This window comes from the organism of the source record quoted next, unplaced genomic scaffold (assembly GCF_019419815.1).
Source record: "Pyrus x bretschneideri cultivar Hongxiangsu unplaced genomic scaffold, Pyrus_bretschneideri_v1 Contig10, whole genome shotgun sequence".
In the NCBI taxonomy this organism is placed as follows: Eukaryota; Viridiplantae; Streptophyta; class Magnoliopsida; order Rosales; family Rosaceae; genus Pyrus; species Pyrus x bretschneideri.
In genome coordinates this window covers 1,129,909-1,148,632 of record NW_025999391.1, presented here as the reverse complement: position 1 = coordinate 1,148,632, position 18,724 = coordinate 1,129,909, and the positions used below count along the sequence as shown (strand labels likewise).

General features: G+C 38.0%; 1 protein-coding gene across 1 annotated transcript; it reads left to right on the top strand.

The window, feature by feature from the left end:
* Positions 1-5,202: 5,202 nt before the first annotated feature.
* LOC125468596 (protein NUCLEAR FUSION DEFECTIVE 4-like) lies at positions 5,203-9,443 on the top strand. Its single transcript, XM_048564548.1, has 3 exons — positions 5,203-5,680; positions 5,763-6,619; positions 8,706-9,443. Exons 1-3 carry the CDS (start codon positions 5,345-5,347, stop codon positions 9,175-9,177), a joined length of 1,665 nt encoding a protein of 554 aa, XP_048420505.1. The 5' UTR covers positions 5,203-5,344; the 3' UTR covers positions 9,178-9,443.
* The last annotated feature ends 9,281 nt before the right edge of the window (positions 9,444-18,724 follow it).

Genomic DNA, 18,724 nt, shown 5'->3' with positions numbered 1-18,724 from the left:
AAGCGATAAGAGCATCTGTCTTTGTCTTCAACATATCTCATGTCTGCTTCTATTTCGAAGAAAGGATAATACCGAATATGATCGATCAGTCGAATTAGGTGAAATTCGATTAGTGCTTTTGATTCAATTTCAGTAAATTTACCAAGCATAAAAATCAACTACAAAGAAAATATCTCAGGCATATCAAGATCAAACTAGAGGTATATATGAAATACAAGTTACAACTCCGATCCTATTTGATTTGACAAAATCTACAAAGACGAGAGTTACTTTAAAATGTGACTATCCAATTCAAAACTAATTCTCAGTAAATAAAGAAGTCCTAAGTTTTTATAAGCAGTTACACTGGATTTTTATGATTTGATGTTGAATCCTCAACAATTATTATTATTGTAAATTACCACCAATAATTATAGTTTAGATAATTGGAAACTATTCACAAATCACCATCGAGAGCTGCCTTTCGGCTAGGGTGGGCTTCAGCCTAGTGCAACTTGGGTAATTGATTCTTTGGTGCTCAGTTCTATCTTCTTTTTGAAGAACGATATGATTACCTACAGTAATTTCATCCAAATTACTGAAAGGGGAAGGATCAATACGAACTCGAAATGTAACGCCACCCCACCTTGACAACTCCTAAAATAAAAAATATAGTCCATTGATGTGAAAATTTCTAGCTCTCCTCGCTTATCGAGTAAAGGATCTTATGATTAAGATTAGAAATGCATAATTATTTGGAAACTACATAACATCAAATGTAAATCTTGTATTTTGCAACAGTGTAAGTTGCAATTAAGAAATCATGTTCATGAATTGAAGCGCATCTGTCATGCTTACCTTATACAAACCACACAACTTGTACGAGTTTGTGCGATCCCAAACTTTAAGTTTATGTTTATGTATAAGAAAACAAGGAAATATAAAGTAATTAAAGAATGGGATGTGTTATCCACACATTTATTTTTACTTTATACACACCCTTTTAATTTACGATCGTCGGATCGTCTGAATTAAAAAAGATTAAATGATAAAAATTAACAAAAAACATGTAAAAAGTAAAAAGAAATGTGTTAATAGCAGACTTCTTGAACAATTAGACAAAGTCTTTGCAATTACAGAATGAACGGATGATAAGCAGGCTTGCTTTTTAAAAATGAGTGATAAGAAAACCCACACACAGAGTGGTCCTTCCCACTTGCAGACAGTGCCAAAATAGCGCACCCTGTCATCAAATTGATGTTTTTGTTGTGGATAAATTTAGAGATAGAAGAGACGGAAATCGGTCGAGAGAATAAAATAGGAAAAGATTTGAGGAATTCTTTATGCTTTTTGTATTTTATTTATATTAGTAACAGAAATATAGGACTTTTATACATAATATATTAGAATTTAGCTTCATACATGTGCTATAATTTTAACTTTAAACCAATGATTATAAATTGTTTGTATTAAACAATTAAGTTGGTGTTAAAAAATTGTAAATTTTGGAGCATGTACATGAATTTTAGGAGCATTTATTGTATATTAGAGTTTCATGTATTTTCATAAAATACAGTGAATTTTGAGTTACTTAATTTTCAAAAACTCAAAGATTGACTTTGATTGTACTTTAAAATAGATGTGGCAAATTAATTTATTAAATTGCTTATAGATAATTGTTAAAAAAAATTAATTTAATATCATTATAATACAGAAATAAAATTAATAATGATGAGCCTAAATTAAATTAAGGAAATTAAATAGATCTTAATAATTACCTACCAATTTAGCGAGTTTGCCACCACTAGTATGAAAGTCTTGGACAAACAGTTAATTGACAAGGTGAGAAATGACCGCACTAGCATGAATACTCAGCAAACTTATCAAGTTGATCTTATCTGTGTTTTTTTATTATATGATTGATAAGCCGCCTACCACCTAACATGCCACTTGGTCGGTGTCTTATCACCACACATACGCGCGAGCTTTCAAGAATTCAGTTTTTATAAGAATAGCCTGTTTTTGGGTCGGACACACAGAAGACTTTAGAATCTATACATGCTGCAGCTCACAAAAAAGTAGTCTTTTTTAATTTTCAGTTTACGGATGTGTCCGAGATTACCACGTTCATCATATATGCACCCCATTTTTATTTGTAATTTACCAAGTTATCAACCAGTCCACATGCTTGCTCCATGTTTCATTGTCTGCAAAGGTAATGAAAGTAGTCAAGAAACAATATTATTATTGATAGTGCAAGCATGTGAGACTGTGAATATAAAATCTCAACATGATAAAAGTAAGACTTTTCGTTTAGGTTACCACATGCTTTACACAAATCATTGTGTTGAAAGTTTGATAAGTGAGAAGAACTAGTTATTTATTGAAAATTAATTAAACTATCAAAGTAAGAGAACAAGAATGGTGATTATAAAAAGAACAATGTTTGGCTACTCAAAGATGAGTTGAAAATCTTACTCAAAACTCTTCATGTTTAAATTATAGAGGTTTGTGCTTATGTTTAGAATCGTTCATTTTATAAATCATTTTGTAAATATTATATCTGCAAAAAAGGAAAAAGAAAAAAAAGAATTACAACTAAAGTCGCTTGGTCAATCTATTGTAACAAATATATAAACGATTCGTAATGGTTTTACCAATTCCATTCATTTGTTTTTATACAGTTTGATGACTAAACAACCTTAATTTTAATTGACTTCATGCAAAGGCGATCTTTATAGATTGATTTATAATATAAACAATTATGATCATAAATACAAGTTCTATAGATCAGCAATGAATAGTTACTAAATGAGTTTAGTTTTAATTTATTTTTATTTGCAAGTGGTCTCTTAATTTGAGTTTATACTGTGAACGATTCTGATCATAAGTAAATCGATCGTAAAGTGTTTTGAGGAGGACTTCCTTTAAAACTTTTGAGTATCCAAGTATTGTTCTTCATTTTTCTCTTGAATGAGATCCATGACAAGGGTTCAAAAATAAAGAAATGTCCAATCTTGTTACAAAGTGCATAGTTTTGTGTGTCTAAATAATTTTATTGTAAAAAGAAAACTGTGATTGGCACTCCAAAAATCTCATTCTACACTCTCCACAAATGCATTTTTCTTTCTAAATACAGAAAGTTTGGAGTGCAAAAGGAGAAGTTTGGAGTGCCAAATGTATCATATTTAGAAAACCTAAACCACATTATATGAAATAATTAATAAGAATAGAAAAATGTTGCTAGATATTTTAATTTCATGATAACCCTAATTAATCTGCTAGTTTTATTCTTGCCCACAATAATTCTCAAGTGCAATGCTTAAGTTGCGGAGTTCTTTCTATTGGTTTGAGTGGTTTAGATCCATTATAATATATAATGAGTTTTCACAAATCATATGGGTGACCCAATTACTAGTAAAACTCGAAAACCAGAAACTCATCACTTGATGAGCATTGTGAACAAACTGGTGCATCAAAATTTAATCATCAAAAGAAAATTTGGTGATTTGAAACATGAAAATACCCTAAAGCCGTCACCTCGTTACTTGATCGATTTTCTACTAAAAGATAAAGCCGTCCCAAAACAGAAGATGCGAGTTTGGGTGTGACAAAAGATATATATGAAAGCCACGGAGGAAGATGACTCCGACCCTTTGCTGGGGAGCAGAAGAATTGAAAGACAAAAAAGCGAAGAGAGGGAGCGTTTTGGTGGTCTAGCAACTTTTAACGTCGAATTACAGGAAAGAAAACTTGACGAAAATGCAGCCCCAAAACATGGAGAAACATATGCAGAAAAGGTATGGTTTTTTCACCTCTCATTACGTGCATGTTTAACCAATTTGTAACTCAATTAATTGAGAACTTTGTTCTCCAATATTCCATGTACGAGAGGTTGGTAATTGATGAAGTTTGACTTGATGAAACCCTAGCTAAAGAATCTTCTCCTCGTACGTCACGTGACGTGGGGGTTGGGCAAATGGCAACCCAACTCGCTTGTTGGTACATCACGCGACGAAATCACCATACGTTTTCCAGTTTTTGCCTTTTACATCTTATTTTCCTTTCGTGATCGTAACTACGTACATCTACAAAATAAAATTCATTTCGTTTATTTTCCAGAAAAAAAGTTTGTCTTGGGATTTGGATTTTGCATGCCGGCGAATACTACGCGTTTCATCGGATACTTTTCCAATACTTCATTATTCGATTTGGATTTTCCTTGTTTGCTTTTGCACTACTACCCCGCAAGGAAACTACGAGCAATGAACATTTTTCGTTATGGAGAAAATTACAAATTGGAATACATGGTACAATCCGGGTTTCGTTTTGAAAGATTCCTTTCAAATATTAGTAATCGTCGTCCAAGATATTATGGGATATTGTCTTGCATGATTCAAAACAATTCAAACAAACTCACCATACTCGATTAATTAATCTTAACTTGGATAATAGTTTTATTAAAACCAAAAGAAAAATTCGAAACTCAAGCGTGTAATAGACATGTGAAACAACTTATAGATCATCATCATGACCTCCCTTCCAAATGATACAAACCATGTGGAGAGAATTTCCTTCTGGATTGTTTCTTAGGTAGGCCTCTCATACGTCTTCCTCTTCCTACTTATATGTGTTAGTGAGTACTATGTAATTGGAAGTTGAGTCACGCTAAGAAGATTAAATTTGTAAACTAAATTTTATAAACCAAATAATATGGAAGTTGATGATTGGATTATTACTTAAACGTTGATAAATGTGCTCATTTCTTATTGATGACATATCATTCAGTTTGCAAATTTAGTTTATAAATTTAGTCTCCCTAGCATTACTCATTAGAAGTTAGGTTTTGAGAGTGATTCAAACACAAGTTGAATCTTCTCCCATTATTAGTTGAGTTTACTTTTCTTCTTCTTCTCTCAAATTTTATTCTATATCATTACGATGTACTAATATTTTTTTTCGCTTACAAGTTTAAGGTCTCAATAATAAACCCTAATCCTATAATAAATCTTAATCCTAATAGGTCCGACTCTCATAAATTATAATTTCGATACAATTCTTCTACCTCAATATTATATAAGTATATTAGTAAAAGAGTATTCACTAAAAAGACATTAGGAGAACAGGAAGCGGGGGCTGGGAAGACGACGTCAAAAGCACCAACCAGCCACTTGCCGCTGTAAATTCAGCAGCCCCCACCGCCTGTAAAACTTTTCTTCTTCTTTATTCAACCAAAAAAAGCAATTTTTATTATTTTTTAATTCAGAAAATCTCTTTAAATACTGGCCCCGTCCCTTAGCAGTAGCACCTCATCCTTTAACAACTCTCACCAGTCTCCCTGCGTTTTTTTCAGACCGACACAGAAATGGGGTTTGCTTCCTACCGCTCCTCAGTTTCCTCTGCCACCAAATGGCTGGGATTCGTCACCGCCGTCTGGGTCCAAGCTATTTCCGGCAACAACTACACTTTCTCCAACTACTCCGCCGCCCTCAAAACCCTCATGGGCCTCACCCAGCTCGAACTCAACAACCTCTCCGTAGCCAAAGACGTCGGCAAAGCCTTCGGTCTCCTCGCCGGGCTGGCTTCCGATAAACTGCCGACCTGGGTCATCCTCCTCATCGGATCAGTCGAGGGTCTCGTCGGCTACGGCGCCCAGTGGCTCGTCGTCAGCGAAAGAATCAAGCCCCTCTCCTACTGGCAGGTAAATAAAAAATTCAGTCGGCACTTTCGTGGAACACTAAAGAGTGCAATCAAACTAACAATTAGTTTAATTTTTCTCTCAGATGTGTATATTTCTCTGCATGGGCGGCAACAGCACGACGTGGATGAACACGGCGATTCTCGTCACATGCATCCGAAACTTCCGGCGAAACCGGGGACCCGTTTCGGGGATTCTGAAGGGCTACGTGGGTCTCAGCACCGCCATCTTCACCGACCTCTGCGCCGCCCTCTTCAACAACGACCCCGCTAGCTTCCTCTTCATGCTCTCCGTAACCCCCTTCGCCGTCTGCTTAACCGCCATGCTCTTCCTCCGCGAGGTCCCCCCTTCTTCCTCCTCCTCCTCCGAAGACAATCGCGACTCCAGATATTTCTGGGTCGTCAACGCCGTCGCCGTCTGCGTCGCACTGTACCTCCTCGCCTATGACTTCATCCCAAATCCATCGAACCTCTTGTCCCTAATCTTCTCCGTCATTTTGTTAATCCTCCTGGCGTCGCCGCTCGCGATTCCTGCGTATGCGTTTTTCACCGCGTGGGCCTCGAAGCCGGACCTGGTCGCGCCCGAGTCGGGTCCAGATCCGAACACCAGATCTGACGAGCCACTTTTGAGGCAGACGTCGGCGGACGACACACAGCACAAGCCAGAGGTGGCTGCTGCGGCGGCGGAGGTGGTGGAGGCGAAGAGGAGGCCGGTGCTCGGGGAGGACCACACCATCTTCGATGCGATGGTGGCGTTGGATTTCTGGATTTTGTTCGTGTCGTTTTTGTGCGGGGTGGGGACGGGTCTGGCGGTTATGAACAATATGGGGCAGATTGGATTGGCGCTCGGATACGTGGACGTGTCGATCTTCGTTTCGCTGACGAGCATTTGGGGTTTTTTCGGGCGGATCGGTTCGGGTATGATTTCGGAGTACTTCATCAGGTTGGTTTACTCAACACCCACTCTTCCTCTTTACGTATACTTCATCAGGAGAGTTAAACTAACTATTATTCATATTTGTTTTGCTATGCTTTTTTTCCTTTTTTTAAAAAAAATTATTTTTGAAAATATCAATTTAAACCAGAATTATCCTTTTTCAGAAGTGTTTGTTAGAAATTATGATTTCGGGTATAATTAATAATTCTAGAGAAGTACAGGAAGATTCGGATTTTTCCAATAAAATATTTAACGATTCTCATTTTTAGTGTACTTTTAATAATACACATATTAGCTTCCAAACAGAGTTAGATTCGGTTTTGGAATTATATATTTTCTTCAATAAGATACCTTTTTTATTTTTTAATTTGCTTTTGGGTTCTTTTGACTTCCCCTTAAAGAATTGCTTCGTGTATTTTTATAAGTAAATCATTGTTGCAAAAAATTTGTCTCCTTGTGCATCCTCCCCACTCACGGACCCGGCTTCTCTGTCTTTTCAGTTCCCATACATTCTCATCCCTTCTGGTTTTGTGCGATCACAGTTAAACTAAGTTAACACTTTATATTGATTTTTTTATAGAGATAATAAGATAAAAGTAATAGTGATATAAAATATTGACGTGACTTAACCATGATCGCACAAATAAGAGGAGATAAGAATGTATGAGAACTGGGAGGGCAAAGAAACCAGGTCCCCACTCACTCCTCCTTTTCTATTATTTAGATTCCGGAATTTCCGATTCACACTTAAGAGCAAAAATGTGCTTTAAGATTGCTTTTGAGATCTTTTTGGTTTTAATTTTGGCCAATTACACTACTTACATGTAGTTAATATAATTATTATTTGACGGTCGAGATGGTGATTATGTTAATAATATATAAGTGTTATACTCTCCTACTCTCTTAATGTAGATGATATTATTTGTTAAAAAAAAAAAAAAGTATTATAGTCAAATATATGTAATTTTCAAATATTAAGGGAACATGGCTTTTGGGAAATATGAAAGGTAACATACCCTTTGGGTGAACATTTTAGGGCAAGTTGATTAGAAATTAAGCAACGCGGTACATACGGTCTGGATTTAAGCTATCCTGTTTGAGTTTTTCCCCCACAAAGTCCCTCTCATTTTCCAGATTGCATACATAAATGTGGGTAGCTGACTCATTCTTTTTTATATACAATAATTTCGTAAGTCCTTAATAACATTACACTTTGAAAAAAAAAAAAAAAAACACTTCAAATTCAATATCGTAGAAAAACAGCATGCCTACTTTAGAGTAGGAGATGACCACCACAAGAATTTTCAAACTAGGAATTAATTAGAACATGACAATTGAGAGGATAGCCGTCGGGCTTTCCTTTTCTGCTGCGGATGAGGATCCTCTCCTGAGCTTAGGATGAGGATCCTCTTAACCACTAAATTCGGATCATTCAAAATTAATTTAACGGTTCCAAACAGAATGATCCTTTAAAAATTATAATAATTACAACAATTGAATTAAATTTGAACGGTCTGGATTTCGTGATCATGAGGATCCCCATCCTGAGCTTGGGAGAGGATCCTCTTCCTTCTTTTATCTCATATTTTCGTGTTTTCTCATTGTAATTATGAGGGTTCTTTTTCTAGTTTATTATAGAACTGGACTTGACTGCTATAAATTCAGTAGCAACTACTGCTTACATACAATCCCGATTGGACATGTGTCCAAATTTTAATTTTTTTAATCAAAACTCTGACATGTGTCTAACCAGGATTGGATGTAAGCTGCTGCTACTGAATTCTTCAACAGTGAAGTTAAATCCTTTATTATAAATATATTTGTACCTCAGGTTACGTTTTTGTACTTAATTTTTTTTTCATGAGGGCCATCCCTTGCTTTATATTGTGGTCCTAACTTTAAATTGCTTGATGGACAAGTTTATGTAATTTTCAGTGTGTTTTTAAATCTCTTTATTCTTTGTATAATATCTATGCTTGGAAAATCTACAAGCTTTCATTGTCTGAATTTTTTTTTTCTTGGTGTCATACTAATTTGGCCTAAGAAAATCAACCAACATTTAACACTTCTGGTCCCAAATTTGTAATGACAGGAAAGCTGCAATACCAAGACCTCTATGGAATGCTGCTTCTCAGATTCTAATGGCCGTTGGCTACATCCTCATGGCCATTGCCATGCCCGGTTCGCTATACATCGGTTCGATTGTCGTTGGCATTTGTTATGGAATTCGTCTTGCCGTCACAGTACCCACCGCATCTGAACTATTTGGTCTCAAGTACTATGGACTGATTTACAACATTCTAATCCTCAACCTTCCACTAGGCTCCTTCCTATTCTCCGGCCTGCTTGCCGGACTATTGTACGACATGGAGGCTACCACCACTGAAGGAGGTGGCAACACATGCATCGGCGCACATTGTTACCGGCTCGTGTTCGTCATCATGGCCATTGCCTGTGTTATTGGGTTTGGTTTGGACATTTTGCTGTCCATTAGAACCAAGAATCTCTACACGAGGATTCAAGCTGGCAAGAAAACAAGGAGAGTGGTTAATGGCACACAGTAGGGTAAACAAATGTGGTACTTGGGCACCAATTAGCTCTTAGTCTACTTGAGTTTATTTCAAGTTTGAATCTCCTTCCCATTAGTTTTAGAAAATGTTGGACTTGGGAGACCAAGAATGTGAGGATTGATGGGCTTAATTTTAGCCCAATGATATCCTCCATTTAGAATTAGAAATAAGTTGGATTTGTGAATTTTTGAGGCCTGCATTATGTTTGATGGGCTTCCTTGGACTGCGAAATTTGTATTGATTAGTTCTTGTTGGATTTAGTCTGTAATTTTTCTGATAATCGGATTACTTTCCTACCAATAGCCAATAGGTAGGGTCTACGTATTTACCAACCAATCTTTGTTTCTTTTTTGGCCTCTATCTAACATTAAAATATGTTAGGATGGATTCATGATCTTGTCACAATTTGGAGTAATGATCTTTCCGAGTTATTGTTTTACAACTTTTGCCCAAAATAAAAGGTTTTAATCCATGAGCCAAAGCTCCAATTGAAACAAAGTTTAAAGACCAATACTCCAATTTTCTCTAAATTAAATACCAAATGAAAAATGCTATTTTCATCTTAAATATTGTTGACTCTAAAATCTACCAAGCCTACGTGGCGCGCAGGCCGAGTAATTAATAAGCTAACTACGTCATTCGGTTGTGTACGGGGCGTGCCAACTTGTCGGCCGAGTTCGGCCGGGGAATAAAATATGTTGATGTAGCGTTGGGCACACTACTGACTTCTCAATCTTGCGACTGCGGCTGAGGAAGGAACATGTCTCGGTCTTCGAGTTCTAGAGCCTGAAGACAAGGTTGCTAGTACTGCGAAGTTCAATATCAAATTTGGCTTTCAATGTGCCGAACGTAGTAACCTATAACACTAGTCGCAAGCTGAGGAAGGAACATGTCTCGGTCTTCGAGTTCTAGAGCCTGAAGACAAGGTTGCTAGTACTGCGAAGTTCAATATCAAATTTAGCTTTCAATGTGCCGAACGTAGTAACTTGTAACACTTCACTTGGCCGAGAAGGCTGATGAGATGTCCTCTACCAACAAAGACTCGAAAATCCTTGTTGACCGAGACTTGGATAAATAACTAATTGGTATCGAAGCAGTGTTGTTTATCCACTGAAGGTGCTCATCGGCCGGTTGATTCTACGACTCTAGTGCTGTTTATCCAAACTGAAGATATCGCCGGTTGCCTTCACAGTACTGTTTATTTAAACTGAAGATGTGTCAGCGGAAAAGAAAATAAAAGAATCTCAAGGTTGTTGAGAGGTTTCACGTAAAGCGAGAGTTTGTGCAAGGCAATTTGTGTGTTGAATTGGAGAGACTTGAATGATGCAATCCCCTCTATATATATAGCAGCGAACCTACTCATGGTCGAACCAGAGATGTATCTGGACTAAAACTCTCAAATCTATTCTAACTAGGATTCGACCAATCCTAGTTTCAATAGGTTTCTGAACCAAGCTCTATAACGAATCAGATTCATTCCCGACTTCTCAGCATCTTCAACTCTGAAACCCATTTGTTGTACCAGGACTCGACTTCTTCGATTTTATCCAAATCAGTCCTTCTTGCAATAGGACTTGGTCATCCTGATTGGGCGGCTTATGATAGCTGGACGACCCATAGTATTTTTGGAAAAGCATTGGACCGAACACAAACCTAAGCTCGGCCCAATAATATTATTTTGGGCCCAAACATTGCCCCCTCGCTTCTGAGGTCCTTGGCCCAAAACTCCTTAGTCAAGTTTCAACCTTGAAGAAGTGAAATCAAACCCTTAAGGTATCTTTAAAAGACAATGAAAAGTCTCGAATATTCCACCACCAAGCGTATTTATGAAGCATGATTGCACGATCCCAATTTTGTCAGACACTCTGCCACGTGGCATCTCCTTGGCATGTTTGCCCTTACTTGACATTGAAACGCCTCTTAAAACTAAACTCTCCACCACACGCCATCATTATAACCTTGATCTGCGAAATTTCGGTCTTTTTGAGACGTGCAGATACTCAAACATCTTTTCACCATTAAGCTCGCCGTCACACGCCATCGTGTAGTCTCGATTTGCAAGTTTTTCGGTCCCTTCACCTGGATTCTTTGAATATTCATCATGATTACTAAATCCCCCGGTCGATTTTATCCTTCATTTTAAAACCGCTGGATTTTCCCAAAACGCCTATAAATACTCACCTCTTTTCATTCAATCCTTTTACGTTTTCATAACCCTCAAATCCCTTTGCCACTTTCTCTCGCATCTCTTCGCCATTCTCTTTCGAAACCCAAAAAACCAGCCTTCAATTCCCAGGAAAACCTTCATTTTCTCCCATGGTTGCCAACGTTTTCATCAGCAAGTTAGTCGAGAAGTGCAGCAAATGTCAAAACATTACCGACCGAAACACAATCAAAACCATCTGATTTGAGGGTAAGCCAAACGCCTATCACCAAACCCTAGGCCCATTATTTAAGGACGATATTCTAGAAGCAATTACTGACATGCTCAAGGAGCACTGCCTAAAACCCTTACTCTAAGGGTACGACTAGTGGAAATGGGAATCGGCCAAACCCTAGGGCATTTAGCCCTCGACCACTTTGGCCTGGGTGACCCGGATGGAACCATATTTTAATGGTGAGTGGAAGGCTCTCGGCATTTTCGATGTCGTCAAACTATAACAACCTATCCCGCGATTTACAGAACAAAAAGTGTATTTTTGTATTTTCACTAAGTTTTGGGATATTTTCCTTTTAAAAATGGTTTTTGGGTCTTAATTGGTGAGCCCAAGGGGCCCATATCTTGATTTGTGCCCCAGTTCTCTTCCATTTTTCTTTCTTTTTCTGATTTTTATAACTCTCTTCTTTCTCAATTCTCTATTCTCTCTCATTTTTCCTTTGTGATCTCTCCGTTCTCTCTCTCGAAACCCTCTCACCCTCTGATCCACCCACACGCACACCCTTACCATTTACCTGCAACACCATCACCATCACCCCTACGAATTAAGATTCAAAGAAAGAACACCACATACCCTTCTTTTCCTTTCGGCCGGTACTATTCATCATCTTCTCCGTCATGTTGCGTATTTTTTCGACTTTGGTAAGCTTCTAAAAACCCTTGGGATGTTTTTTAGGGTTAGATCGAAACTTGTTTTAAGTTGTGTATATGTTTGAATCACAGAAAATAGCTCGGAGTAGTTTTTCCAAATTTTTCGACGAGCACCGCCACTTTCGAGGCACTTTCCGGCCAAAACACGGCGAGTTGGCTTGCATACATGGTATCAATCTCTTCGTCTTGCTGAGTACTACAACTTTCCTTTAGTTTCACCCAATTTTATTGAGTATCGAAGAAGTTATGGGCGTTTGAAGTTTGCCCAGAAACCAGCCAAAACCTTGACCTGAAAATGGGTCAACCCGATCCATTAACCCAAGGTTCAACCTAATTACCCAAGCCTAAGTCTGAAATCCAAACCCAGGCCCTTGGGCCATTTCGATTTAGGTTCTTAGGCCCGTGCATCCTAAACCTTTAATCCTTTAAAACCCAAAACCGTTAACCCTTTAAATTATTAAAGCCCTAGGCCCAACCCGGTCCAACCTAAACCCTAAGCCCAGACCGAGTTTGACTTATTGACCCGGACCCGTTGACTTTGACCAGGTCTGACCGTTGACCCGGTCAACGGTCAGCGTTAACTTTGACCGTTAACTTTTTGGGTTTTCATGCAGGACCACTCCTAGGCTAATTTTGATGTCTTGAAGCTGTTTCCGATGTCTATTTTCCCAAATTAAATCTTTTGAGTAGAGTTTGACTAAATGCACCATTTATATGCTTAAAGGCAATTATTTGTGGCGTTTCCGTCTTCGCTAGTTGTGTGGCTCTTCGGCGGCTAAGTATCTGTGAGTGGACCCTTTCTAAAAATACATGTTTTGATAGTAGAAATGCATACATGAAAAACATGATTTGATGATTACGTTTTATGAAACATTTTGTGAGATAACATGCTTATTGACGCTAGTTTGAATTATTACTATTTTTCCTATAACTCGTGTTCTTATAGAATATCTGATGGATGACAATATGATATTTAGAACAAGTTTAGAATACCACTTTATAGTATAGATGATGGATGACTTTATACTATGAAGTTGTTTTTCAATATATATATATATGTTCAAAGGTTTTGTACTTAACTAGTGGTCTCTATTTCGCTACGGGACGAAGGAATAGATTCCGGTCCATCCCAGGCGACGGTTATGGTGTTGGCATAGGGCCTAAAGTGTTTTTCCTCTGGCTATTAGCATAGAGACGGGGTTCGACATGGGGCTTGGAATGTATTTTCCTCTGACTGTCTGCTCAGAGACGGGGAACCGGCATGGGACTTGGGGGTATCAGACATTCACTAGTGATTATTATATATACAAGTTATGATTTAACACATTGCATGACATGCTAGGTTTCAGAAAACCTATTTTATCATGTTATATGTGTTTCCATAAAACCTGGGTGTTAGTACGTTGATGTTTTATTTTATATATATATATATATATCAACTTGGTTCACTTATGTTTGTTTTGCGCCCCCTTCAGGACTTAGAATTGAGGCATACAATCCCCTCACTTCCACATCGGCATCTTCAAGTCCTCTCGGTGTAGGATCCATTCTTTTATTCATTTAATTTTATATTATTTCTTTTAGTATTCTAGATTAGATGTGTGCTCTGAACATGTTCCTTAATTGCATATTCATTATTCTTTTATATTTATAAGTCTTATCTATCCCTTGTTTTCAGCATTTGCACTCTATAAATGGCTTTCATCACCATCGTGTACCGGCCAGCACGTGCCTGTTTTGGTATTCGGGGAATACCGGGATCGGGGCGTGTTAGATTGGTATCAGAGCATACTTAGGATCTTCTATCACTGTAGTAGTGTGTTTTTCATGACATCATTTGGATGTCACGACTTCCGGATTTGGTGTCATTCGACGCTGTTGTGCGAATTTTTCTCTGTTTGAATTGTCACCTTCTAGTTGAAATACAATAATTAATGTCGGGATTGTGCCTCAATAGTGATGACATGGATTGTTGGATGACTTTCAACATTGGATCGATACTCTGCAACATGCATTCCCTGGGAATTGCATACATAATTGGATCTACCTAGGCGTGTTGGGAAACGGAAAAACCTAAGTGAGTCGAATTTGGAAGATATGAAGTGGTGTTGTACTTTGCGACGTGTATTCCCTGGGAATGGTGGGCAGAGTTGGTGTTACTTAGAAGCGACGTGTTTTAGAAATCTCAGTTTGAGGAAGTCTGGTCAAGACCAGCTGTAGATCCGAAATGGTGATGCCACTCTGCAACATACGTTCCCTAGGAATTGTGGACGGAGTTGGCTCTACATCGAAATCTTGGGAAACAAAAAAATCTTGGCGGTATGATTTTGTTAAGATCAATTGGAAATCTGAATCGATGATATAACTCTGCGACATACGTTCCCTAGGAATGGTGGGCAAAGTCATATCTCTTTGGAAATTACTCGAAACTTTTGAAGTGTGTGTTAGAGAAATCGAGTAAGTGCTTGTTGCGATGATGGTTAGTAAGTGTTAGTTGGTGGGAGCAAATCAATGTTCTTGGACTCATTACCACTGAAGAAATTTGTGTGGATCTTTAGAACAATTCTCGTCGATTGTTCTATTGATTATCTTCTTTCTTACCCCAACGACGAAGTCAAGTTCTTTAACCTTTGACCGTTAGCTTTACACTAAATCCTTCAAGCGTTGACTTCGTCTAGAGATTATACTTTTCTTGGGAAACTCCTCGGTAGCAGTTGATATTCTCATTAATTTCCCGAAAAGGAGTTGCGATTCTTGTTGTTGTTGTAGTTGGACTTGGATGATGAAGATCCAGACTTGTTTGGATAAACAGACTCCTTGAACTTCACTTGGACTTGGTACTAGGCGGTAAATCCTAGCTCATTATCCACGTACTTCCCGATAAAGGTGAATTTAGCCTCTTGCGTGTAGCCCAACTGACCAATGCTCTTGTCTATTAACTGTTCAGCCTTGTAATTTTTCAATGTAATGGCTTGAGATTCCACATATTCATCCTTGTGGAAGATCAAGCTTGGCTCTAAACTTCTCTGGCCTCATTGAGCTTTGGTTTGCTCAAGAGCAACACTAAGGTAGCCAATCATGTCACTGCATGCATACACAGGCTGTTTTGTATCTTTTTTCTTTGTCATTATGTTGGTTTAGAGGTTCTATGTTTGATTTTTGAACTTTGATTTAGCTCTCACAAAGTATTGTGAATTTCGAAATGTCTTTGGCCTCGTCAAATCTTAAGCAGTTCTTAACTATTCTTTGAGCTTAGACGTGTTTCCCTTTTGGCTAAGAAACCCGTCAACCTTATTGTGATGATTAACCAAATAATCATAAATAGTGACTTCCATTTCTGCATCTTTACCTTCCTTTGCTTGTTTGTTTCTCAATGTAAACTGGATCATGCTGGAACATTTCACTGAGGGTATAAAAAAAAAAAAAACTTTTGTTCTCAGCATGGTTTCTTTTTCAAAACCAAATATCTTTTACTTTAGTTTTGAAGGACTAGTTTTGACCCTCAAATTCTTGAGTGTTCTTTCAGCTTACTCGACATAGTTTCTCGCTCAATCAAGGAGAAATTCACTATCGATCGATTAGGAAGAAGTGTGCGCCTAATTCTTATCAATTCAGACATAAATATTGAGAGCATAATCTTTTCACAAACTTACCAGACTTACTAGAAAGAGTTCCATGTGGGTATGAGGTTTAAACTGTATTTTGGTAAGAGACTAGTGAAGATTGTGGTGCAAATGAATAGCAGATTACATCACTATCTTCACGTTGAATTGAATGGTCACCACTCATTATCTTGCTACAATTCATAGCCATCATATTGAACTCTAGTAAACCTTTTCGATAATGTAATGTGTTCGCCTCAACGCAGCTTTCCACTACTTCGCACCATGATCTTTCGGTTCGTGAGCACATGGGGGTGAAGTTTGAGCGGTTTTTTAGTAAGAGTTAGATGAAGGTTTTGGTACAGAAGGTTAATGGATTGTATCATTATCTTACTATAATTCATAAGCATCACATCGGTTCTTTTCCAACGTTATATGTTCGTCTCAATGCATCATTTCACTGCTTCACTCCAGGACTCTTTTGATTGTGAGTACGTGGTTGTCAAAACACTTGTAGCAGATATATTTGGTGCATTCTGGGATGGCACTACAGTACGGTTGAGGCGAGAATTGGATAATCTTTACACTTCTCTCGAAAGTTGTGTGCTCTCTTTGGTTTTTAGGTTGATCACTTGCGAGGCCTTCTTCTTTCCACCAACTTTGGCTTTGTTTGACTAGAAATCTACAACTAGGCAAAAATGGAGAGGTGGATTGAGCACTACAACGGCTCTCAAGAGATACTGCTTGTCGAGGAAGATGACTTCTCGTTTTCTGCTTACTTGGCTCGAGCTTCTAGGTCTACTATTAACATGGTAGCCACTTTTCTTGAATCTCTAGGTACAATTTTCAAATATGTTCTTTGTTGACAAAATTTTGGAGTAGTTGGTCACATTTGGAAGAACTGAGGATGATGGTGTGCTTGATGCTCGATGGAGTCATTACAACGACAGTTTTTGGTTTTGTTCGATTTGGGTATGGCATTTTTGCAACATGGTACGAGGATTTCTACAGGCAACACTAGTTGTCAGGGGAGTATTGTGAACTGGTATTCAGAGGATCAAATTTACGACCTGTGACCTTGTGCACCCTCAGAAAATTACTACTTGTTTATCGAGACAACAATATGTTGTCGATATTGCGGGATGTAGACTGTGGTATTGATAACTTATTCGTTGGGTTCATTAAGCAAGTGGCAGGAAGACCCGTCTACAGTAGTTGTCACTAGTTAGCAATTGTTGAGACTCGACCCAAAAACATGTCAGTTCTTGGAATACGTGACGTTCGTATGACTCACTCTCATTTTCAATTTTGGTTTTTCAGTACAAGTATTTTAACTTACCCTACTATAGTTCTATTTTTGTATTTTCAAAGTTACAAATGTTTTGGGGAAGTAATTTCGTTTTCAGTTTTAAGTTCAGCACGAATTTTTGACCTATATGTTAGTACGTATCTATTTTGACGTTATCGTATTTGTGTACTTATTTTTGACCTTACGTCAATATATGCTTTCAGCTTTATATCTGTATAAAGTATGTTTCTACTTTTACACTGATGGGGAAGAAAATATGAGCTTGGAGGCATGGTAGAGGATTTTGCAACCCGCTCGCGACAATGTAGCATATTCTCTTTGATGCACTCATTCTGACTTGATTTCTTCGTTACGTATACATATATTCTTCTTCCTAATTTCAAGTTTTTTTTAGTGTAGCAAATTATTTTAAATTTTGGGACGAAATTCTTTTAAGGGGGGTAGATTGTAACAACCTGTACAGGGATTTACGGAACAAAAAGGGTATTTTTGTATTTTCACTAAGTTTGAGGATATTTTCCTTTTAAAAATGGTTTTTGGGTCTTAATTGGTGAGCCCAAGGGGCCCACCTCCTGATTTGTCCCCTCGATTCCCTTCCCCTTTTCTTTCTTTTTCTGATTTTTATAACTCTTTTCTCTTTCAGTTTTCTCTTCTTTCTCATTCTTCCTCTATGATCCCTCTCTTCTCTCTCTCGAAACCCTCTCACCTTCCGATCCACCCACATGCACACCCTTACCATTTACCTACAACACCATCACCATCACCCATGTGAACTAAGATTCAAAGAAAAAACACCACATACCCTTCTCTTCCTTTCGGCCGGTACCTGTTCATCATCTTCTCCGTCGTGTTGCGTATTTTTCTGACATTGGTAAGTTTCTAAAAACCCTTGGGATACGTTATAGGGTTAGATCAAAACTTGTTTTAAGTTATGTATACGTTTGAATCGCAGAAAATAGCTCGGAGTAGCTTTTCCAAATTTTCTAGCTAGCAATGCCTCTTTCGAGGCAATTTTCGACCAAACCACGGTTATTTGGCCGGCGTGCAAGTATCAATCTCTTCGTCTCACTGAGTACTACAACTTTCCTTTTTGTTTCACCCAATTTCATTGAGTATCAAAGAAGTTATGGGTGTTTAAAGTTTACCCAAAAACCAGCTAAAACCTTGGTCTGAAAATGGGTTAACCCAAGGTCCAACCCAATTAACCAAGCCCAAGTCTGAAATCCAAACCCAGGCCTTTGGGGCATTTCAATTTAGGGCCTTAGGCCTATGCATCCTAAACCTTTCACCCTTTAAAACCCAAAACCCTTAACCTTTTAAATCCTTAAAGCCCTAGGCCCAACCCGGTCCAACCTAAACCCTAAGCCCAGACCCAGTTTAACCCGTTGACCTAGATTCGGTCAACAGCCAACGTTGACTATGACCGTTGACTTTTTGGATTTTCGTGCGGGACCCCTCCTAGATTAATTTCGACATCTTGAACCCGTTTTCGATGTTTGTTTTCCCAAATTAAATTGTTTAAGTAGAGTTTGACTAAATGTA

Coding starts and splice junctions, on each gene's coding strand:
- LOC125468596 (XM_048564548.1), top strand. CDS start 5,345: ATGGGGTTTGCTTCCTACCGCTCCTCAGTTTCCTCTGCCACCAAATGG. Junction 5,681..5,762: donor AGCCCCTCTCCTACTGGCAG/GTAAATAAAAAA, acceptor TTTTTCTCTCAG/ATGTGTATATTTCTCTGCAT. Junction 6,620..8,705: donor ATTTCGGAGTACTTCATCAG/GTTGGTTTACTC, acceptor TTGTAATGACAG/GAAAGCTGCAATACCAAGAC.